Here is a 24845-nt window from a genome sequence, read left to right as displayed (position 1 = left end):
GATCACTTTATATTTATTTTTATTAGAAATATTTGCACTGTAAAAAACAAAAGAAATAGTATTTTTCAATTCACCTAATACAAGTAATGTAGTATAATCTCTTTATCATGAAAGTGCAACTTACAAATGTAGACTTATATACAAAAAAACACCTGCATTCAAAAATAAAACAATGTAAAACTTTGGGGCCTACAAGTCCAATCACTCCTATTTCTTGTTCAGCTGATTGCTCAAACAAACAAGTTTGTTTACATTTGCAGAAGATAATGCTGCCTTCTTGTTGTTTACAGTGTCACCAGAAAGTGAGAACAGGCATTTGCATGGCACTGCTGTAGACCACGTCGCAAGATATTTACATGCCAGATAAGCTAAAGATTCATATTTCCCTTCATGCTTCAACCATCATTCCATGCTGATGATGGGTTCTGCTCGATAACGATCCAAAGCAGTGTGGACCGACGCACGTTCATCTTCATCATCAGATGCCACCAGCAGAAGGTTGATTTTCTTTTTTGGTGGTTTGAGTTCTTTAGTTTCTGCATCGTAGTGTTGCTCTTTTAAGACTTCTGAAAGCAGGCTCCACACCTCATCCCTCCGAGATTTTGAAAGGCACTTCAGATTCTTAAACCTTGAGTTGAGTGCTGTAGCTATCTTTAGAAATTTCACATTGGTATCTCTTCAGATTTGCATTGAAAATGTTCTTAAAACAAACAACATGTGCTGGGTCATCATCCGAGACTGATATAACCTGAAATACATGGCAGAATGCAGGTAAAACAGAACAGAAGAGATACAATTCTCTCCCAAGGAGTTCAGTCACAAATTTAGTTAACACATTATTTTTTTAATGATCATCATCAGCATGGAAGCATGTCCTCTGCAATGACAGCTGAAGCATTAAGAGGCATATGAATCTTTAGCGCACCTGGCACGTAAATATCTTGCAACGTCAGCTACAACACTGCCATGCGAACACCTGTTCTCACTTTCAGGTAACATTGTAATTAAGAAGTGTGAAGCATTATCTTCTGTAAATGTAAACAAACTTGTTTCACTTAGCAATTGGCTGAAAAAGAAGTAGGACTGAGTGGACTTGTAGGCTCTAAAGTTTTACATTGTTTAGTTTTTGAGTGCACTTATGTAACAAAAAACAACATTTGTAAGTTGCACTTTTTTGATAAAGAGATTGCACTATAGGACTTGTATGAGGTGAACTGAAAAATACTATTTCTTTTGTTTATCATTTTACAGTGCAAATATTTGTAATAAAAATAATATAAAGTGAGCACTGTACACTTTGTATTCTGTGTTGTAACTGAAATCGATATACTTGAAAATGTAGACAAGCATCCCAAAATATTTAAGGAATTTCAATTGGTATTCTATTGTTTAACAGTGCAATTAATCACGATTAATTTTTCTGAGTTAATCATGTGAGTTAACTGTGGTTAATCGACAGCCCTAGTAAAAATATTTGCAATGCAAGTCACTCATTGAGGTTCAAGAGAAGGAGAGGTGGAGCCAAGCATAGTTGACTGCAATACCTGTTTGTAGGCAATTAAGTGCTAGTTTAACAAAACATTAAGAAAATGGGCAATAGACACTGTAGAGATTTGTATTTCAAAAGACATTGTAAAAAGGAAGAAGAAATTATTTTAAAACCCATATTTAAAAACAAACAACAATAGCACCTTTGCCCTCTGGATTTCCTGAACATAAACCCTTTGCCTCTAAGGCAGATCAATTTGTAGTTTCATGCCTAGGCCAAGAACTTGACCATTATATCTTGTCTCAGGGACACATATTATAAGAAACATCCAAATACAGTTTTATAATAGAAATCATGGCAGAACTTTGGCAAAGGCAATTCTAATGGTAGCACTAGATTGTATCAGAATACGAAGAAACATTTCATAGACAGAGATCACTCTTAAAAATTCAGCATTTTTAGGCACATCTCTACCCCGATATAACACAACCCGATATAACGCAGTAAAGCAGCACTCCAGGGAGGAGGGGGGCCTGCACGCTCTGGCAGATGAAAGCAAGTTTGATATAACATGGTTTCACCTATAACGCGGTAAGATTTTTTGGCTCCCAAGGACAGTGTTATATTAGGATAGATATGTATCATTTTATTTAGTTACCTAAGGCTACTGACCAGTTTAAGGGTGCACAGCACACACACAAAGGATATGACTTCACTGCACAGGTAGCCTGGGTGATTGGCACCCAGGTCTGAGCTCCTGGATTAGCCTAGCCCAGATACAAGCAACAGTGCCGGCATTGCAAAGCCAAACCCAAGTTACTGTGTCCTAACTGGCGCTGCACTCCTGTCTGTTTCACATGGGCTACTGGGGACATATCCCATGGTTCTTTGTGCTGCAGTAAGCTGAGCTGATCTATGATTCTTTCCCAATGAATTGTGGGAGAACTTGTCTGTTGTTCTGGGCACGCAGACAGAATTGTGGAAAGGCACTGGAGGACTATCAGCAATGAAGTGCTTTAGCCTGCTACTCATTACGAAGTGGGTGGATTACCAGCCCATGTGAAAGCCTAACTCAGACTTTAGCCTATACCCCAGGGCAGGCCAGCTAGCTCAGGTTCAAAGCACCACAAAACTTGGGCAAGAGGATTGTGTATTGATGGGAGCATGAGCAGCGAGTATAAGAGGCTTGGAGAGGCTAAGCCTCTCCAAATGGAGCAAGAAATGCTGGATGTGGCGCACTTCCCTCTGGAGGTATGCTGGCCTGCTACCTTTGGAGCACCACTCCTGGAAGCTCCTGAGAAATGGGGTGGCCATCAGCACCCAGACCATGGTCCTGCCTGCACTCCACCCCAAGGTCCCACTCCCACTCTGACTCTTCCCCCCATGGCCCTGCCCCTGCTGCGCCTCCTCCCCCCAAGACCCCGCCCTCGCTCCGCCTCTACCCGCCCTCAACTCCACCTCTTCCCCCTAGGTTCTCCCCACCTGTCACTTGCCCCTCTCTATCCCCTTCCCCCATCACTCACCCTTAAGACAGGAGGGGGTAGAAAGGAGTAAGCAGCAGAGAGTTCGGGGGAGGAGATGGAAAGGAGCAAGTGATGAGTTGAGCCTCAGGGAAGGGGGCAGAGAGGAGCATGCAGCAGGTGGGGGGCATCAGGAGAAGAGGCCAAGCGAGAATGGGGCCTCGGGGCAGAGTGGAGGGTGGAGCGTGGGCAGTGCCTCCGGGGGAGGAGGCAGAGTGGGGGTGGGGTCACAGTCTGGGCGCCAGCAGCCCGCCCACTTCTAGGGAGCTTCTGCATTTGCGCATAGCCTCCTCAAATGCAAGAGTCATGCGCTGCCTAGGGGTGGTAGCCAGGTTAAGGGCAACACCCGAATAAGAGGGTGTTGAGTTAAATCTGCAAGGAAGATGTACCTAGAGGCGGTGTCAATGCCCAATCAGGGGCCTAATTCTGTGAACACGTTACTTCAAAGGGATTGTTTCTGTGAATAAAAGTTACTGTCATGCATAGGTGTTTACAGGACTGAGGCCTTAACAGATGCTACTAAGCACCTGCTCTATTGGGAGGCATTTTGTTAGTTTTTAAGAGGCGGAGTTAGAGAAGGTTCTGTTTTCTGGGCAGTTTTGTCACTTTGTACCACTCCCTATTCTGGAATGGACCAGAATGTGGTGAGGAGCAGATAGCTGGGAGGGCTTACAAAGATTGGCAGGACCTTATGTTTGTTTTTAAAATGTAAATAAGTATTTACCAGTAGGTAGACACCTCTTAATTGGCTTTTACTGATCTGGTTTTGCAGCCAGGACACTTTTCTGTGTTAACAGCCTAATTAGAAATTTCTACACACCAGTTTTGTTTCACTTTCTATCCAAATTAGTAATATTGATTAACTTCCATAAAAAGTAGAATAAAATTAAACACAAAACAGCTTTAAAATATTAGAAAAAATTTTAAAGCCACAAGATATTCTTATAAACAGTTAGGAGTATTGTCAGCAGGGCCACCTACTACTAAGAACTAGCCAAGCCTATGTACCACAAGTACTGCCTTGTAAAGTTCAACCTTAGCTTCTTTTTGACCCACTGCTTTGCCCAGCTGACAAGTTATCCGAGTTAGCCCGGTCTGATCATTGTTTAAATATTTACACAACAGAATCATCATTTTTTTGGCAACAATCATCCATAAGACTGTGTATGTTTGTGACAGCTTGCATGGAAGTCAGAGAATGTCATTTCCAGGGCAACCACAACAAATGAGTGTTCATGGAACAGACAGAGAATATGTGAGCGGGGGGACATATTGCTGTGTGGGTGAGACAGGACCAGACCAGTCACAGTAGAGGGGACTGTAATTTTCAACATGCCACTAGTGCGATAACCACTTAAGCAGAGAATAAAGGCCAGGCTGGCAAATAAAGAGGCAACACAGCCTGCAAAATAACTGCAAAATAAATTTAAAGAGTCTCTTTTTTCCAAGATATTTTGCAAGATAGAATAGAAAACAAAACCTTTTATCTGAAAAGCTCAACAAAATTAACAAAGGCAGTCAGGTATTACACAGACATTCATGAACGTATCCTCATAACACTTCCATGAAGAAGGAGTCGTATCAATTTTGCATTTGGGAAAACCGAGGCACGGGGAAGTTAGGTGATTTGCATATTATTTGCCTACATCCAAAATTGGTTTCATATTCACTGTGAACCTCTGGCTAAAATTCTGAACAAGAACAGTGCAAATGCCATTACATCTTTTCCAAAGCAAACAAGAACTACTACACTCAAATACGCTATAAAATCAGACTTACAGTACAGTTTTAATTATACTTCACCTGATTTCACAAAATCAGCTGTACGATGCAACATCCAACAATAACCATAACTTCAGTTTATCTCAACACAATTTTATATACCTATATATTACAAAAAGTGCTTCTAATTTTACTTGACACAGTTGAAAAGTGCAATATGGCTCTTCACCCCATGCCTCATTTCTGTGATTTAACAGTGTAAAAAAAAATCTGGTAGTTCTTACACTTTTTAAAAAAAGAATACATAAGAAAGTGAGTGAAAACTCCTCCTACCTTAGCCACCCAGCTGAACAATGGTGACATCTTACAAGATCAGACACGCTGTTGTAACTTTAGCCACTTTCACTGCCTCTTTTTTCCACTTCTTGCCCGTCTTTGTCTGATAAACAAACCTCTTACATTTGCATCGAGCAGTAGCCTAACTTATTGTGAAAAGGAGAAAAAGCCTTCTTTAGAAACAGTTTTTTAGGCAGTCCGTCTCATGCTGCAAAGAAGCATGTTCACTTCCCAGACTCTACAGTAACTATGAGGTCATTGGTCTTTGAGACTTTGCGATTCCACACAGTCTATCTCAGAGATTCAGTGAAAGAAAGGAAAGGGCTGGTTGGGTAAGGGGAGGAGGGGAATATGCCACAGGCAGCTCTGAAAAGAGACTCCACCTACTCGGACAAAAAGAGAGACAGAAAAGTACTAACAGAGTGCTGCTGTGTGGATTATTCAGGAAGTTGTGAAATGTGGTAGCTTGCGCTTAACAGCACTGTAATAACATATCAATGATTTAAAGGAAAAAAAATACAAACTATACTGCCAACCAGTGCTGAACTTTTAAGTAGCTCAACTCAGCATAAAGACAGTATTCATAGCTGGTGTTTAAAAAAAAAACCAGTTAACATAGCTTTCTAGAAAAATGCCAATGTCAAATAAACGTTTTAAATACAAATTGAAAGCAAAAACAAGCTTCTTTTTGAAACTGGCAAAAATGCACGTTTCCTAAATAATCTTAAGTTATTTCTAAGTAAGCTATTGACATTAAACCCCAAATACTAGTATCTCTAGTTTAAAAAACTAACAGACATTAACAGAGAGTAGAACAAAAAATAACCTTTGAATCAATGTAAAGTGAATTTCAGGCAGCTCAAGACATGTTATTTGCCATTCAAACCAGATGTGCTTCAACTACCATACCACTGCTCCTTCTGTTAAAAATGCTAGGAGTCTCTGTAAACATACCTGAAGAAGAGCTCTGTACAGCTTGAATGCTTGTCTCATATTGGACCAACTTCTGTTGGTGAAAAAGATATTACCTCACCCACCTTGTCTCTGTAATCATATACACACGTTTACATCAATATACACATACTTACATCAACTGACATTAAGAAGCAAGTTCTCCTCTCAAGTCACTACTCAGCTGGGAGTAGAATAAGGCATTAAGTCTCTTATTTGACATCAAAAGGCTATGCTGAATTTGAATTCATCAAGGAATGGCTGCATTCAACTTTCGAAACAAAGTGTAAAGGTCTGTAACATGCAAATACATATGTTTGTTTACCCTGTGTCAGTGTGTCACAACTCTCCATCCTGTATCTTCAAGCCTTGCTCGGAAAAGAAAGGATAGTATTGTTCTGTGGAGCACCAATGGAATGAGAGAGCCATAAGCAAGACATAGGTCCTGCACCATTTTGTACAGTAGCCTCATTTCCAAGCAAGCAACTCTGGCAGAAAGTCTGACTTAAGTTTTAAGTTCTTCTAGGATATTCTTTGAAAATGTCTCATGTGAGAAACCTGTCCAAATCTGGGCTATGGAACACAGTACATTACTGCAGCACTTAGAGGCCATAATTAGGGCCTAAACAGGGGTATGTTTTTCAAAATAATTTGGAATTTTAAGCTTCTGATAATAACATGGAATGGGATGAAGGTCTCAGTCTATTCTTCATTCAATGCCACTAGCTCAACTTGAACTAATTGGCTCTCATAGCATAGAGCCTGAGAATAAAATTATGCATGCAGTGTGCACTATGCTTACTCTCTGAAGGTGGTCTCTCCAGAGGCATTTTGGCAAGGCAACAAGGAGAAGTTTTCACTGCCGCTGATCATAATGCAGGTGTTCTGTAGATGAATGAAAGGAATCTCTTTTCAGGGCTTCAAATCCGGCATCTTTCATGAACACTAGATGTACTTTTAAATCTAAGTATATTTGTAAGTTAGGCCCAGATTTCTAAAGGTATTTTGATGTTGTGGTGCTCAGCGTTGTCAGAATTAACTGATATAGGCGCCTAAATTTCATTTTCAAAAATTCCTGAGTGCCGCAACACCTAAATATCTTTAGAAATCTGGGCCTTAATCACTTTTTTTAAAATAAAGCAATTGCGGGTATGAGGAAAGGAGGATGTTGTCCCTTATTTAGTGCTCATAATAGCAGGACCGGTCATCCGTTATGTGAGAGTGTTGAAGTCATATTCTTCCAACACTGACCATAAACATGTTTCTAAAGCTACTCTTTCTCCCTCTGCTTCACTGTAGATCTTCTATCTATACAGAAGCTTTCCCAGCTGTCCCTTCCTGGCTGGGTTCCTGCTACAGTTACAGTTTTAAACAAACAATACTCATATCCTCCCAGTTTCCATTAGATGATGTTGTAGGTCAGGAGATATGACTGGAACTGACTCAGTGTGTGATCCTGAGCCAGCCACTTAACGTCACTCTCTACATCAGCTTCCAAATCTGTGAACTGTAATAGTAATGTTTACATGGCTTTGTAAAGGGTACTGAGGATCCTTTGGATTCGGATTCAGAAAATTAGGCACTGAAGTCCAAATTCTACCACAGATTTGATTTTGGGCAAATTGCTTACACTTTATACTTCCCAGCCTTGCAAGGGTAAGGGGAAGCATGCATTAATTAATATTGTGAGATACGCAGATACTATATTGATGTAGAGTGTGCGTACATAGAGAAATATTTAATAATATCTGAAATATTTTAGCATAAATGGAAACAATTTCAATATTTCCCCCATCCTCCAAAAAACAGTTTCAGCAATTTAATAGGAATAGTAACTGTATTTATCTTCTAAGACGTCAGACATTCTAAAAATAGAATCCTCTGTATTTTTCTGTTTCTAAAGCCTAGCTTTGCAAAGTTTAAGCAAATAGCTTCTTTTCCAAAAGTATTGTACATCCGTTTTGGGTATGTGGAAAAATTATGTAAGGAACACATTTCTATATACAAACACTAAAAAGGAGCATTTGAAATACCTTGTCTAAATTAAAGATCTTTACACCAAAACAGTCTACTGGATATTATAATGGAAAATATTAGCAGATAATTGCTACTATTTCAAAAAGTTCAGTCACTAGTAGTAGCAATTTACACGCAGAAATACTTTAAAGCCATATTTTTAACTTTACATAATCAGAAAATGCCTTGTTCAGTTCTGCAGATGTCCACCATCAACTTACAAAAAACAAACAAAACAACTTACTTCTCCTTAATGACAGCGGTCTGTTTTCAAAAAAGCATTTGTAAATTTGAAGAATTTAAAGTTCAAAGCTCTTTTAGGTCATCAAGTTTGTCTTCTGGCCAATGCAAAGACCATTCCCTGTTATAGTCTAATTTTAAAGGCTGTAATTATCTTTGAGACTTCATTAGAGGCTAACAATGACCGGCTCATAAGAATTCAGATCACGCAGAGCACTGGCTAGGTTACTAGCTCCAACACTTACTTAGTCTCTGAGCATTTACACCTCACTTTCCAAATTATAATTCTGAATGCATTAAAGAGGTAGACTCTCAGCTGCTGTCATGATGCCAAGACTAGATGTTTGCTCAGTGGTGCCTTTACAGAGAGAGGGCCTAGTTCAATCCATTTCTTTTTGGAATTTTTCCCCTGGTGGTGCATTCAGTTATTCACTCCTCCTTTTATGAACACCCCCACTTTCACCTTTATTACGGTTCAATAGGTTTCTTGAAGTTTTCCTCCATTGGCCCAAGCAGATATAACTTTTTTTCCGCAGCAGAGAGCGACAGGGAAAGGAAATGGAGAGTGACACCATAAGAACTTTTCTTCATTAAGAAGGCTGGGTGACAGAGATTTCTTACATGAATTCACTAATTGATAATTGCACCCCATTTCTTGACATGCTTGAATAAAAAATATTGATACTGCTTAAAGAATTCCAGACCTCCATTCCACCTACCCACACCTTCCTTTTCCCTCCCCATTTCATCCCTCTTCTCCCATTTTATTACTGTAACCCCACCCTCATGTGTTCTGCACAGTATTGTCTTGTACTTGTGCAGCTTTGACAAGCTGCAAAATTGCATAATTCAATTGGCGAGCTCATGAAGAGAAGCTATTTGGGAACATTCACAAGCTGCTATAAGTCATTTTCAATTTTGGACTTGTTATTGTCCATTTCTTTAAAAAGAAAATCAATTAAAATAAGTTTAAAAAATACTGGCTGGCTTACTGGGCTTAGTTTGGGATTTTCTCAGCAATAAGGAAAAAAATAAATGTTATCACCATCCCTGGTTCCCTATGTGGCCCTTTTACTCCTGTGGAATGCTGACCGGTAGAGAATCATTCAGACACTGCATAAGACAGACGAAGTATGAATGTCTTCTTTTCAACCATGGCACTTCTTCCCTCTTGCATACACACAGCTAACAGAACTCTCATGCTGGCTCCAACAAAGACCTAAGTGACTGCTTCCTCAAGGGAAGGGAGGACTCTAAGTGGATCTGTTATCACCACTTGTCTTCCGCAGATCTGAGACTTCACCTCTGTGCAGCCAGCAAGGTAAAAGGTGTGTATATGGATTTGAGAAAGCCAAGCGGGACTAGCAAAACCGTTCACATGGATCTACTGCAGGCAGGGAGAAAGACAAGCTTTTCTCTGTGTAGCTCAGCCTCCAAGGACCTGGGTCAAACTAGAACTGCGGTCCAGCTCTTCAAAAAATATATCAGAAAAGACCATTTTTTGTTCTTTTGTTTTAATTTTGAATAACTTGTTGTCAAGAAAAAGAAAAAGAAAATGACTAAACACAAAGACAAAGATGGCTTCCTAACCTAAATGATCCAGCCACACAAGATCTGCCTCCACCTACTAGAGAGAGGGACCAAATATACTGTCATCCAGTTATCCCTTTGTCTAAGTGGAAAATACATTAGTCAAGTGCTGATGGGGGATGGCTACTATTGTACTCTAAAGTGAATTACACAAAACGTAAAATTTCTATAAGAGGGAATTCAAATAGTCTGCTTCCCTTATTGGAATTTACTGCATAGTAGAACAATGCTGATAAGCATACGATACTGAATGCAGCGGTAGCCATTAGAAAAGCATTGGTTGGGACAAGAAAAAAAAAGCAAACTATTAAATTAAAAAATGATAAGAAGGAAGATTAGCTATGGTGGTCATAAGAATTTTCCTGAGATGGACCTCTTTTTGTCAGGGTTGGCCACACAGCACTGAACAAGATTCTAGTGTGGGGAAGGCAGATCTGCCTTTCCTCAGCCTCATTCTGAGTGTGTTCTAGGTGAAGGGGGAGGTGGGGTTGCAGGTTGAAATACAGTGAATGAGTTCAGCAAAAGGTTCTCTCTCTTTGCTAGGGAACAGGTAGCTCTAATCATCTGATTCAGATTCTCAGAGAGGGAGGAAAACTGCCTTCATCAGCCAAGGACTAGGGAATTGGCATAAGAGGTCTTTCCGCTGGTTTTGAGGGGTGGATTTATGGCCCTTCTGTCAAGAATCTTAGGGACACTGGCAAACAGCTAAGAAGAAGCCCCCCCAAAAGCTGTAGAAACTGAAGGGTGGGGTGGGGAAGCTGGTAGAATGCAGAGCGAAACATGCCAGCAAGAGTCCTTTGATGCTGTCATCTGGCAATCTCCAGCCTTCCTTAAAACACCTACCGTAGACCAAGCCGGAGGGAAAAGGAGGCAGCAAAAAAATCCTGAGGAAAGGAGGTTTCAGCTGCTGAGGAAACGTTTGCCTCTGTGTACAGACGCAAGAAGCCTTGGAAGCAGCATCAATGCAGTTCTGCAGGCCTGACCATAGAGGGTGCTGACCAGCAACAGTACTGGGATTCAAGCCTTCCAGGCCTGGAAAAAGCAAAAAACCCAGCAGATCCAAGCCTCCGGGAGCAGTGAATTCCCACGATTATTTAAACTTAGAAACTTCCAATAAGGCTGAAGATCTAACTTCAATGTTTGTAGTTCATGTTCACTCACAGCATCTAATTCAAGCAGAGCATAACAGTCAAATAGACAAATCAGTGGCAGTGGAATATAATTGATTTAATGATGTTTATTGGTTGAATTCCTTCCATGATAGGATATTAGGAATAAGACAATTAAATATAGATTAATCATGTCTAACACTAAAGTTACAATGAAAGAGTTTCATTCACATCATCTGAGTTCCTATTCTTTTCTCTACCCCTCCCCCTAAGTGTTATATTTTCTTTCTCTTGGAGTCTTCAGCTGTTCCCTGGAGATTACTCTAGTTAGTCATCAAGAAAGAGAACAGTTTGATCAAAAAAAGCTTTAGGATGTTTAAGGAAGGGAGTAAAAAAAATTCTTAAGAGGAAGGACTGCAAACCACTGAAACTCTGAATAAATAGACGTGATTGGAGCAACTTTCATTTTGAGTCACAGTTCTTAAGGATTAAAATAAAATTTCCCTTCATTTTGAAATATGTTGTTAAAAGGGAATTATTTAGCTAGAAGGAAACTACTTGATTTGGGGAGACATCTTATTCCTTTATGGGGGGCATTCCTGAACACTGGAAAACTTCATACACATACACACACCTCTATCCCGCTATAATGCGACCCGATATAACACGGGTTCACATATAGCGCAGTAGCAGCCAGGCTCCAGCAGCGCTTTAAAGGGCCTGGGGCTCCGGCTGCTGCGGGGAGCCTCGGGCCCTTTAAATCACCACTGGAGCCCTGCTGCCCTTACCCCAGGGCTGCGGCAGCGGGGCTCCACTGGCGATTTAAAGGGCCTGGGGCTCCCCACAGCAGCTGGAGCCCAGAGCTCTTTAAATCATTGCCGATGCCCTGCCACCCTATTCCGATATAATGGGGTTTCAGCTATAACACGGTAGGGATTTTTGGCTCCCCACGACCATGTTATAGCGGGGTAGAGGTGTATATATACACACACACACACACACACACACACACACACACACACACACACACACACATTTTAAGTACTAAATAAGGATTTCAGCTTGTGTAGTCATAGAACTATAAGAAAATACTTTTTCCAGTAATGCTGAAGCAAAGGACGCAGGGAGTGGACATGAGATCTCATTTGATGGATTAAATCAAAACTCCTAGCTATACAGTGATAGCTTTCAAATGTGCTATAGATAATCAATAACCACAACTAGCTACTTACATTAAATGGAGCATCACATTAGATAAATCATAGATGGTACATAATAAAATAATTCTGCACATATACTTTTACAGCCTAAGGCCTTGATCCCGTAAAGACTTGTGTGTGATTAATTTTAAGCATGGGAGTAGTCCCATTGACTTAAGCACATGAGTAAGTCATTGCAGAAACAGGGGCCCAAAAGGATAGATTTTAATACTCTAGAAGACTATTAAAAGTAGATTATGTTCCCCGTACTGCACAATTTGGCATCTTTTTAAATCTACTTAGGACAGCATTCATGGTGTATTTGCCATAATCATACAGTTTTTTACCATTAAAAACATGTTTTACTAATTGCTTGAAATAATAACAATTTAATCTTTGTTTTCCAGTAGACCATTGATACTGCTGTTAAACACATGCAAACACATAAAACTGAAATCAACTAATTTGGTACCAGACACATATAGTCATAAATTACAAGACATGATGTCTCGGCAGATATTTCTAAATGCCTGATTTTGAATTGGTCTTTAATTTCCTCATTATGCTGATGAGTAAAGAGTCACAATCGTCAAAAGAAGTCCATATGTTCTATTGAAATTTCTCTTTATTTTTGGGTGTTCTAAGACAATAGCCATAGTCTAATAAATTGAAGAAAATGACACTATTGAACAGAACAAACCAAACCGCAGTGTAGCAAAACACACTAATTTTCTAATAAAAACATAGCTATTAACTTTTTTTGTTTTTAGTTAAAGTAGCAGTTCCACTGGAAAGGAAGCTAATAGTAAAAACTCATAGTCAGGGCAAGAGCTCAGTGGGTGTAAATCACCATGAATTCACTAAAATCAACGAAGCATGGGCAACTTGTATCTGCTAGAAACTGGCCCGCAGGATGTAAAACTTTTTTTCAACTGGAAAGGGCTCCATCCTGCTCCCACTGAAATCAATAGCTCACTTCCCACTGTATCTTTTATGAATGCTAACTTCACCAAAGCAAGCAAAGGTAACACAAGGAAAAATGAATACCATGTTTTCCTGTTCTTTTCCAGGATCCAGCTGTAGAAATCTTAATTTCTGTAATGTTGCCCTCATATCACAGACCCCACTGTTCCAGTTCTCCCAGAAAACAAGCACTAGAACTTCAGCAGGACAGAACTAATTCTTTCCAGACTGGCTTGTATAGGCTAATTACCGCATCTTAACCAATTAAAAAGCACCTTCAGAAATACTGACCAATCAAACCTCAGTCTTAGTGATTCTTTTTCACTGCCAGCCTTCATCTGATTAGAAGCTGCAGCATACCCAGAGATGCCATTTCCTGTGTAACGTTGTATTCAAATAATTACTGGCAACTTGAAATATGTGCAATAATTTTGCATGAGACATAATTTTATTTGTCTTTTGATAGAATTATCCACGATTTTTATGTTGCACTGTGGTGTTACTTATTGTATTCTACTTCAAAAACACTGGGAAAAGGAAATTAAATAAGCAATGTTTGCTTGTATGTATGTTTCATCTCCTGTTTCTCATTTTTCCTCCTCCAGTTTATTAACTCCTACAGTGTACCTAGACAAACAGTGTGGACTCTGTACTCTTATGCTGTATATAACATGCTGTCTTTGGCTAAGAGCAAGAGCGACAAACATTTACTATAAGCTCAGAAATGAGATTCAAGCAATGACTATTACCCCCCCAAAATCCCCTTTCTTCATTCCAATTAATACATGTTTTTAATTAAAAAGTACACATTCCAGAATTTCATCAGTTATGCTTTACCTTCTCATTCTTAGCAAATTCTTTCTAGCAGAAACATTTTCTAAAAGTACATTACAAAATAATTAAATATAAAACAAAAGTGTTATAATGTTGCGATGAGATTTGGCCCCAGTGATCTTAAATTTTTTTGATCAAGCTTAAACACTTCAAAGGCCTTAGCATATTTTACTGTATGAAACAACTGCATACTTCTGCCACATGTGCTGACTGTACTTCCATTTTCCTGTTAGAACAATGGATTCCTTAAGTAGCTTGATCTGTTGTCCTATAATTATGAATCCAAGCATCCATTTCAACTGGTTTATTTAGCATGCGTTCCTTTAACAGTTTTACATGAGAGATCATCCCTTACACTTAATAACTAACACCCCAATTCTGCAAACACTGATACATGTGTATGACTTCATACATGCAAGTGATATGTGCGTGGATACCACAGTTAAGCCCATGTGTAAGTGTTTTCAGGATCAGGGCCTAAACTATTATTTCAAATATCGCAGATGGTTTAGTTAAATATAAATAAAATAAAAGTTATACTTTTTCTTAATACAAATCACAAGTAAAAAATCATCATCTAGTAAATAAGAGATGCATTGTTCACCATTTTCTAACATAAAAATATAAAAATACAAAATCTGAATATAGGTAAATTAAGCTAAATAACTGTTTAAATAAATGTATATATACAGTGTATTCTCCTGGTCAGCAGAAACAAAACAAACAGCAGCAGCACCACATTTAGAGTAAAAGTTATATTTCATTACCAAATACCATGTATCATGGAGTGTCCACCCTACACAGGAGTGGAAGCCCTGGGGTCCTACAATATCATGCCCCAGAAAGGAGCAGTTGGGGTGAGTCCTCCAAGCAGCACAGAGAAACTGCATGGAGCATAGCCAATCAGAGAAGGGCTGCAGGAAGCAGCCAATCCGGGGCCAGCAGGCCCATATAAGAAGAGTTGCAGTGCAGAACAGGGTCAGTCCCTGTTGAGGAGTACCTTGGACAGAGCAGCTGCTGGCAGGGACCAGGGGTGCAAGAGTGAGTTCCTGACTGGCTGCTGGAACTGCGTAGTTGAATGCCTTGAGGTGAGAGTGAAGAAGGTGCAGAGGCTGTGGGGAAGTGGCCCAGGGAATCATAGCAACATTGAAGGAAGTTAAAGAGGTAGAGAAAGAGGTTGGTATTCACAGAGTCCCTGGGTTGGGACCCAGAGTAGTGAGCAGGCACGGGTCCCTCCCACTCGCCACTGAGGAAGTGTCTGGATTATTGCACAGTGATACCCCTCCCCAACCCCCCCAGAAGGGGGAAACACAGAGCAACCCAGCCAGAGAGCTGAGTCGTGAAGAGGACGTGGCAGTTCTTGAGGCTGAGAGAGGAGCTGTGGGTCAGACGGAGAGCGAGAGCAATGGTGTACAAACCACAAATGGGGGCACTGACCTCAAGAAAATCCCCAAAGTGACTAGGAGGAGGTGCCTGCCCAGTGGTGAGAGGTACACTCCATGACCCCATGTTTTAATGTTCATCAATTAGTGAGAATCAAACCTTCTTTAGATAAATAACTAAAATGTACAAATGCAAAACAAAATTAAAACTGATGATTTAAACAAGTTTTCCTATTTGCAGATTTAAATTGGTGATTTAAATTGCATTGATCTCAATCAATTTACCATCATGGTTATTGCTAATTATTGTTTTGGTGGCATGTAATTAAAATAATATAAGATTATTAGATAAAATGAGTCACAATATAAATAAATTTTGGAGTTCCTTAATTACCAGCACCTAATAATGTGGCAGCCTGCTCAATGTATAAAGCCTTTTACATTTAAAAATATATATTCAAGTCAAAATTTATTTCTTTCAGATGAAACAAATAATGACTGTCTCTCTCCTTTTTGTTCTATTCAATATTCTTAATCTTTGGTGAAATGCTTCTTTTGATAACTTAATGGTTAATGTCTTCAAAGTGCTTTCCATGTTAAAGCTCAAACCATGTTAGCCAGAACAGACTAGCTAACACATTTTGATTCTAGTGTACAGTAAACAGGTCCTTAGGACTACTTTACCTAGTAAATACCATGCTGAGGTCAGGAAATGTGCTTTTGTTTGGCCTGTTTAGATGGCACCAAACCCCATTACAAAGAGAGCTAGGTGAAAAATAGGTACAAGATGTAATAAAAAAAACTGAATGTGTTTCCATTTTGCCATTTGAAATTTTCCCAGATAGTTACACTTAAACTTTTATTGAAATCATTTTCAAAATAGTTTTTGAACATTTTCACTAACCTAAAATATAATTTCTGAACAAAAAAAAAATTTCTACAGGCATTCTGAAAATGAGAGAATCAAAACGCTTTACATGCTGAAATCTGAGTTACTCCTGCAGATTACCTGAAGACAAAAATTGGCCTTCACAGCCTAGTATCTGGATATGGGCGTATTACGTCAAGCCTATAGCATTTCTGACAGTTAACATGTTTTCACACCTATCAGATATCCTGGAGAAGGAACTAACAGAAACATTCCAGAACATTAACTGATGCCAGATACCAATCACTGTTGAGCACATGCCTTGTTTTATCTATTTAACAGATAAAAATAAACTCAATTTTCCTAGAAAAATGCTGTCCGTTAGAAAGCTAGTATTTCAAACCTAGAGGCACTACTTTACCTGAATTCTGCACTTTGCCACTGACTTCAAAGTTTTGGATCAGGTTCTAAACTTAAATACAAGAAATTCCTCTGGTGGTAAGAAAGTGAACTAAGTAATCCTCCTTCGTGAAAGATACTGTGATATTTGTAACACAACTTACAATTTTGGATCGCCACTAAGTGGCACTTGAACACTTCATCATAAGATGTTGCAAACTGTTGTGGTGAAGGTGGGAAAAATAATCAGCCATCCCCTGGATGTCTAATCTTATGTGAAGAATGAAATTTACATTCTGCTATTATAGGAACTCTCTAAGGACTTGACTACATGGCAAAATGTTTCTGGGAAATATTTTGTGCTGTGCCTTGTGAAATAAACAAACTTTTTTCCTAAATTCCAATTCTGCTGAGGAAATCAGAGGGCCTAATTTCAACAAATCTTCATCCACAGTCATGCCATTTTGAAATACACCCCACCTCAGCTGGGAACACCAAACTACAGTCTCTTAAGAAATTGAGTTGAAGCTATTTTGGTGAAGGGCAAATTTAAGAGGCTCTGAGTTCTTGACGCAACTTTTATAAATGCCTAAGAGTTAGATTTCAATTAGAGGTCTCTGTAAAGGCTGCTGCTGTTTGTACTGGCAGAGGTACACTATGGCAGTTTTTAGTAGTTGGCAGAGAGATAAAAATGACAAATGATGCTAAGCTCTTCTTTAGACCCTAGTGTTTTATAACTTCTCTGAGTCAGTTGCCTTTAATTAAAAATGTAGCATAAACCCGGACTGTTTTTTCTATTAGCAAAGCTAAACCAACTAATTTAATAAATCAGTAAAATTCTACTGAATACTCTATTGCATTCTATTTTAAATATTCCCCTCTTTAAAGAAATTCTGCCACTTTGGTTAAAAAAATCCTATTATGTAATAAAACAAATTAAAAAAATCATTTACATAAATTAGGATAATTCTCTCTGATCCAACCTATATGAAAGCATCTCGAACAACTCAACTGTTATTGGAAAAAGCCAATTATAAGACAAAAACTGTGACTGCAACGTTTAAATTTGAGGTTTGAGACCTCCATCCTGTAGACATTTATTCATGCAAGTAGTCCTGTTGACATTAATGGAACTATTCAACAGGTAACATTAAGTATGTGTGTTAAGTATTTGCAGCAGTAAAATATTAGGGTTAAGGTTTACATAGTAGCCTAAAAGGTAAACTGCAAAGAAACACCACAATTTAATTAATCCCAGGTTCATGTGTTGAATGCCCCACTAATACTAACCTCCAACTTTAACACTTATTTTTGTGCTCAATGCTGAACAAAGAGTGGGACATTCAACAAAGAAATCCAGGACTGATTGAATTATGAACTTTACCTTTAACTCTGCCTCCTTGTGAAAGCACAATAGAGGGAAGTCTTTCATTACATGGTCACACAGTACAGGATAACAGGCTTTACAACACAACTCAACAGATTACACAAGATATCATCACTAAGAGGAACTGCAATATTTAATAATGCCTTACTTATTATCTGTGTGTGAGGTTAGTGCTCTTGAAAAAAGATGGCATAACATCCCTGGAAACTGAAAGCCCACTGAACCAACTACATATAGGGATTCAGCTTAACCCACTGCATGTCAGGGGATGGGGGTCCTCCACTGGGTGTGAAGGTCTAGATTTGATTTTAACAAATAGGGAGGAACTCGTTGAGAATTTGAAAGTAGAAGGAAGCTTGGGTGAAAGTGATCATGAAATCATAGAGTTTGCAATTCTACGGAAGGGTAGAAGGGAGTACAGCAAAATCGAGACAATGGATTTCAGGAAGGCGGATTTTGGTAAGCTCAGGGAGCTGATAGGTAAAGTCCCATGGGAATCAAGACTGAGGGGAAAAACAACTGAGGAGAGTTGGCAGTTTTTCAAAGGGATGCTATTAAGGGCCCAAAAGCAAGCTATTCCAATGGTTAGGAAAGATAGAAAATGTGGCAAAAGACCACCATGGCTTAACCATGAGATCTTGCGTGACCTACAAAATAAAAAGGTGTCATATAAAAAATGGAAACTAGGTCAGATTACAAAGGACGAATATAGGCAAATAACACAGGAATGCAGAGGCAAGATTAGAAAGGCAAACGCACAAAATGAGCTCAAACTAGCTATGGGAATAAAGGGAAACAAGAAGATTTTTTATCAATACATTAGAAGTAAGAGGAAGACCAAGGACAGGGTAGGCCCACTGCTCAGTGAGAAGGGGGAAACAGTAACGGGAGACTTGGAAATGGCAGAGATGCTTAATGACTTCTTTGTTTCGGACTTCACTGAGAAGTCTGAAGGAATGTCTAATATAGTGAATGCTTACGGGAAGAGGGTAGGTTTAGAAGAGAAAATAAGAAAAGAGCAAGTAAAAAATCACTTAGAAAAGTTAGATGCCTGCAAGTCACCAGGGCCTGATGAAATGCATCCTAGAATACTCAAGGAGTTAACAGAGGAGGTATCTGAGCCTCTAGCTATTATCTTTGGGAAATCATGGGAGACGGGGGAGATTCCAGAAGACTGGAAAAGGGCAAATATCGTGCCCATCTATAAAAGGGGAAATAAAAACAACCCAGGAAACTACAGACCAGTTAGTTTAACTTCTGTGCCAGGGAAGATAATGGAGCAAGTAATTAAAGAAATCATCTGCAAACACTTGGAAAGTGGTAAGGTGATAGGGAATAGCCAGCATGGATTTGTAAAGAACAAATCATGTCAAACTAATCTGACAGCATTCTTTGATAGGATAACGAGCCTTGTGGATAAGGGAGAAGCGGTGGATGTGATATACCTAGACTTTAGTAAGGCATTTCATATGATCTCGCATGATATTCTTACAGATAAACTAGGAAAGTACAATTTAGATAGGGCTACTATAAGGTGGGTGCATAACTGGCTGGATAACCGTACTCAGAGAGTAGTTATTAATGGCTCCCAATCCTGCTGGAAAGGTATAACAAGTGGTGTTCCGCAGGGGTCTGTTTTGGGACCAGCTCTGTTCAATATCTTCATCAACAACTTAGATGTTGGCATAGAAAGTACGCTTATTAAGTTTGCAGACAATATCAAACTGGGAGGGATTGCAACTGCTTTGGAGGACAGGGTCAAAATTCAAAATGATCTGGACGAATTGGAGAAGTGGTCTGAGGTAAACTGGATGAAGTTCAATAAAGACAAATGCAAAATGCTCCACTTAGGAAGGAACAATCAGTTTCACACATACAGAATGAGAAGAGATTGTCTAGGAAGGAGTATGGCAGAAAGAGATCTAGGGGTCATAGTGGACCACAAGCTTAATATGAGTCAACAGTGTGATACTGTTGCAAAAAAAGCAAACGTGATTCTGGGGTGCATTAACAGGTGTGTTGTAAACAAGACAAGAGAAGTCATTCTTCCGCTTTACTCTGCGCTGGTTAGGCCTCAACTGGAGTATTGTGTCCAGTTCTGGGCACCGTATTTCAAGAAAGATGTGGAGAAATTGGAGAGGGTCCAGAGAAGAGCAACAAGAATGATTAAAGGTCTTGAGAACATGACCTATGAAGGAAGGCTGAAGGAATTGGGTTTGTTTAGTTTGGAAAAGAGAAGACTGAGAGGGGACATGATAGCATTTTTCAGGTATCTAAAAGGGTGTCATCAGGAGGAGGGAGAAAACTTGTTCACCTTAGCCTCCAATGATAGAACAAGAAGCAATGGGCTTAAACTGCAGCAAGGGAGATTTAGGTTGGACAGTTCCTAACTGTCAGGGTAGTTAAACACTGGAATAGATTGCCTAGGGAAGTTGTGGAATCTCCCTCTCTGGAGATATTTAAGAGTAGGTTAGATAAATGTCTATTAGGGATGGTTTAGACAGTATTTGGTCCTGCCATGAGGGCAGGGGACTGGACTCGATGACCTCTCGAGGTCCCTTCCAGTCCTAGAGTCTATGAGTCATGGGTGGGACAAAGGGACATGAGCAGTTCTAGGATAATAAAGTCCAAATAGGCCTAATGGTGTCAATATCAGATCCACGTGGCTGGACCCTGGAGCTCCACCTGTGCAGATCCAGTTGCTGGCCTGTGGCCTATGTTTGTCCAGCCACAAAAGTCATTCTCTTGGAAAACATTTCCCAAAGTCCCATTGCAGAGTGAAATTAATGGAGTGCAAAGAAGCAGCAGCATAGGACTCTCATACCTTTACCGGGCAAAGGAAAGTATTGATTCTTATTACTTGGTTTATTACTCTTCTTCACTTTGATGTAGAACAGGAGGAGAAGTCATGCTGCTGAAGTATTTTCATAGTAAATAGTTTCTGTGCTTATAAAATGTTTCCTCAGCTTTGCTTTTGTGTTGAACTCATTAGTCAGTCAGAGCCCAAATCTGCTCACCTTGAGGGCACAGGTTAAGGTCTGGCTGTTCACTCAGGCCTTTGCTTGAGTGGGACTGATTGTAGAGAGGATTTGGAGCAATTTCAGGAAGGTAGTCCATTTAGTTTGATGTTATTAGGATATTTTTTAAAAAATACATGCTTAGAGCTTTTCCTACTAATCCATTTTTGAAACAGAAAAATAAATAAAAATACCTGTAATAGCTTCATACTGCCTTGTGATCCCACAGTTATGAACATTAACTCCATATATTAAACTGTCTCAGAGAGAATTAAAATCACAAAGTACCAGATAAGCTTGTAAAGCATCAAAGAGAAAATGAAAAGTATTTTATTTTTATTGGGTCGAAAAAATAATTGTTCCGGCGGGCCCCACTCCTGCAATCTCATCCAAGCCAGAAGACCCTTGAGTCCGTGTAGACACAAGGGATTGCCTATGCAGATCTGCCCATCGGATAGGGCATGGCCAACGTTGGTTTTTTAAACTATTGTTAAAAATATTATGAGGTCTGCTTTTAAACACTATTTTCTGTTAGCTAAAATTACATTTTTCATAGTATTTTGTTATGTATAAAAGCTGACATTGAACAGTATGAGTCAAGACTGAATATTTTTATGGAAACCTGCTATTTATCGGGCCAGTTTCATCTCTTCTCTCAAAATTTCACAGTTCTAAAACTGATTATCATCAGGTGTATCTTTAAATAAAATCTGGATCTTACATGCTTAGATTTCTTAAGACTACTTTTAATTACAAAACACATGCTGGTGAATTCAGATTTTCTGACTTCTTAATGCGGAATTGTACTCCAAATACACATTTGTTCTTCTAAATGTCTTTCAGTCTTCAATTAGCTTTAATAAACCACAGCAAAGGTTAACTTTAGGAAATGCAAGAAACTTCCTTTCTCATCAAACACAGTCCCTTTGTAGTCTCATACATTCAGCTCAAATGCCTATGTACATGTAAGCCATATCTGATGTTGAAAAGAATAAATCAGCATTCTTTGTAATGTTAATTTTATATTTGCTTGTTCATCTATTTTGTTATATGTATTGCTGTAGTGCCCAGAAGGTTTGCTCTTGGTCGGGGCCCTGTTGTGCTAGGTAATGTACAAACACAGGCTATGTCTACACTACAGGATAATTTCGAATTAACATAAACCGGTTTTATAAAACAGATATTATAAAGTCGACTGCGCGCAGCCACACTAGGTACATTAATTCGGCGGTGTGCGTCCATGGTCCAAGGCTAGCATCTATTTCCGGAGCGTTGCACTGTGGGTAGCTATTCCGTAGCTATCCCATAGTTCCCGCAGTCTCCCCTGCCCCTTGGAATTCTCAGTTGAGATCCCAGTGCCTGATGGGGCAAAAATCATTGTCGCGAGTAATTCTGGGTACTGCCTCACCCCTCCCTTCCTGAAAGCAGCAGACAACCATTTCGTGCCTTTTTTCCTGAGTGAACTGAAAGCAAACGCCATAGCACAGCAAGCATGGACCCTGCTCAGATCAATAGCGCAATCGTGGATGTTGTAAACACCTCGCACATTCTCGTGCAGTCTATGGTGAACCATGAACTGCAAAGGCAGGCGAGGAGGAGGCAGCTACGGCAGCGCGGCGACGAGAGTGATGAGGACATGGACACTGATTTCTCCCTAACTGTGGGCCCCTGCGCTTTGGAGCTCCTGCTAGTCATGGGGGAGGTTCTACCCATTGAAAGCTGATTTTGGGCCCGGGAAACAAGCACAGACTGGTGGGACCACATAGTTTTGCAGGTGTGGGATGATTCGCTGTGGCTGCGAAACTTTCGCATGCGTAAGAGCACTTTCTTTGAACTTTGTGACTTGCTTTCCCCTGCCCTGAAATGCCAGAATACCAAGATGAGAGCAGCCCTCTCACAGTGGAGAAGAGAGTGGCAATAGCCCTCTGGAAGCTTGCAACACCAGACAGCTACCGGTCAGTTGGGAATCAATTTGGAGTGGGAAAATCTACTGTGGGGGCTGCTGTGTTGCAAGTAGCCAAAGCAATCATTAAGCTGCTGCTATGAAAGGTTGTGACTCTGGGAAACGTGCAGGTCATAGTAGATGGCTTTGCTGCAATGGGATTCCCTAACTGTGGGGGGGCAATAGATGGAACCCATATCCCTATCTTGGCACCGGAGCACCAGGGCACCCAGTACATAAACCGCAAGGGGTACTTTTCAATGGTGCTCCAAGCACTGGTGGATCACAAGGGATGTTTCACCAACATCCACGTGGGATGGCCAGGAAGGGTTCATGACGCTTGCGTCTTCAGAAGCACTGTTCTGTTTAAACGGCTGCAGCAAGGGACTTACTTCCCAGACCAGAAAATAACGGTTGGGGATGTTGAAATGCCTGTCGTTATCCTGGGTGACCTAGCCTACCCCGTGATGCCATGGCTCATGAAGTCATACACAGGCAGCCTGGACAGTGGTCAGGAGCTGTTCAACTACAGGCTGAGCAAGTGCAGGATGGTGGTAGAATGTGCATTTGGCTGTTTAAAGGCTCGCTGGAGAACGTTACTCACTCACTCAGACCTCAGCCAAACCAATGTCCCCTTTGTTATTGCTTCTTGCTGTGTGCTCCACAATCTCTATGAAAGTAAGGGGGAGACCTTTATGGCGGGGTGGGAGGCTGAGGCAAATCACCTGGCCGCTGATTACGCGCAGCCAGAAACCAGGGTGATTAGAAGAGCTCACCAGGAAGCAGTGCGCATCAGAGAAGCCTTGAAAACGAGTTTCATCACGGGCCAGGGTAAGGTGTGACTGCTGTGTTTGTTTCCCCTTCATGAACCTCCCCCCCTTTATTGACTCCTCCTGTAAGCAACCCACCCTCCCCCTTCGATTACAGCTTGCTTATGGAAATAAAGTCACTATTGTTTAAAAAGCATGTATTCTTTATTACAAGTCATTCCCTGTAAGCAACCCACCCTCCCCCTTCATTTAAAAAACATGTAATTATAAAAAGAGGAAGAGAATTAACAAGGTATCCCAGGATTGGTTTGGGAGGAGGATAGGAGGGAAGGAAAAGGCCATTAAGCACATTTCAATGTAATGACAGCCTTTTGGTTGGACTGTCCACGGGGGTGGAGTGGGCTGGTGCACAAAGCCTTCCCCCATGCGTTCTTACACGTCTGGGTGAGGAAGATATAGAACATGGTGAGTGGTGAGGGTGGTTAAACATGGGCTGCAGCGGCACTCTGTGACCCCGCTGCTCTTCCTGAAGATCCACCAGACGTCGGAGGATATCAGTTTGATCACGCAGAAGCTCCAGCGTTGCATCCCGCCACCGCTGATCTTCCTGCCTACACCTCTGATCTTCCTGCTGCCACCTCTCATCTTGAGCGTCTCACCCCTCGACTCTCCCCCTCCACCGCGTGGCTGGTACCTGGGAAGATTCCTGCTGGCCAAACGCTAAAATGCTCAGCGCCATCCTTCCTCCCCTCCCCCATCTCTCTGTCCCCTTACTTAAATTCCTTAATTTCAACCAGGTTACCATGAACGATATCACTCTGCTGAGGATAACAGAGCGAGATAAAGAACGGATGTTTCTTGAATGCCAGCAATCACCGGGACCATACACAGCTAGGCTTTGTCATGCAATGATACCCGATTACTTGCTACATGCATGGCGTGGTAAAGTGTCCTGCCATGCTGGACAGAACAAGGCTGCCTTGCCCAGAAACTTTCTGCAAAGGCTTTTGGAGTACGTCCAGGAGCGCTTCATGGAGATGTCCCTGGAGGATTTCCGCTCCATCCCCAGACATGTTAACAAACTTTTCCAGTAACTTTGCTGGCTGCTAAT

The 24845-nt window shown here is 40.5% G+C and overlaps 1 protein-coding gene across 11 annotated transcripts in view; it reads right to left on the bottom strand.

Annotated features, from left to right (window-relative positions):
* The window catches only part of TBC1D1 (TBC1 domain family member 1), a 191229-nt gene that overhangs the window by 134686 nt on the left and 31698 nt on the right, over positions 1-24845 (bottom strand). The window contains exon 1 of one of the 11 annotated variants that reach the window (XM_030563805.1): positions 13220-13324. The exons of 9 other annotated variants lie outside the window; for them this stretch is intronic. In XM_030563805.1, coding sequence (XP_030419665.1) covers positions 13220-13285 — 66 coding nt within the window. In that variant the 5' untranslated portion in view covers positions 13286-13324. Of the gene's footprint in view, positions 1-5064; positions 5362-13219; positions 13325-24845 lie in introns of those variants that run through there. One more of the 11 variants, XM_030563806.1, reaches the window with a different exon arrangement.

Source organism: Gopherus evgoodei, chromosome 5 (genome assembly GCF_007399415.2).
Source record: "Gopherus evgoodei ecotype Sinaloan lineage chromosome 5, rGopEvg1_v1.p, whole genome shotgun sequence".
Classification (NCBI taxonomy): domain Eukaryota; kingdom Metazoa; phylum Chordata; order Testudines; family Testudinidae; genus Gopherus; species Gopherus evgoodei.
Note: the sequence above shows the minus strand (reverse complement) of the source record. Positions and strands in the feature narration are given on the sequence as shown.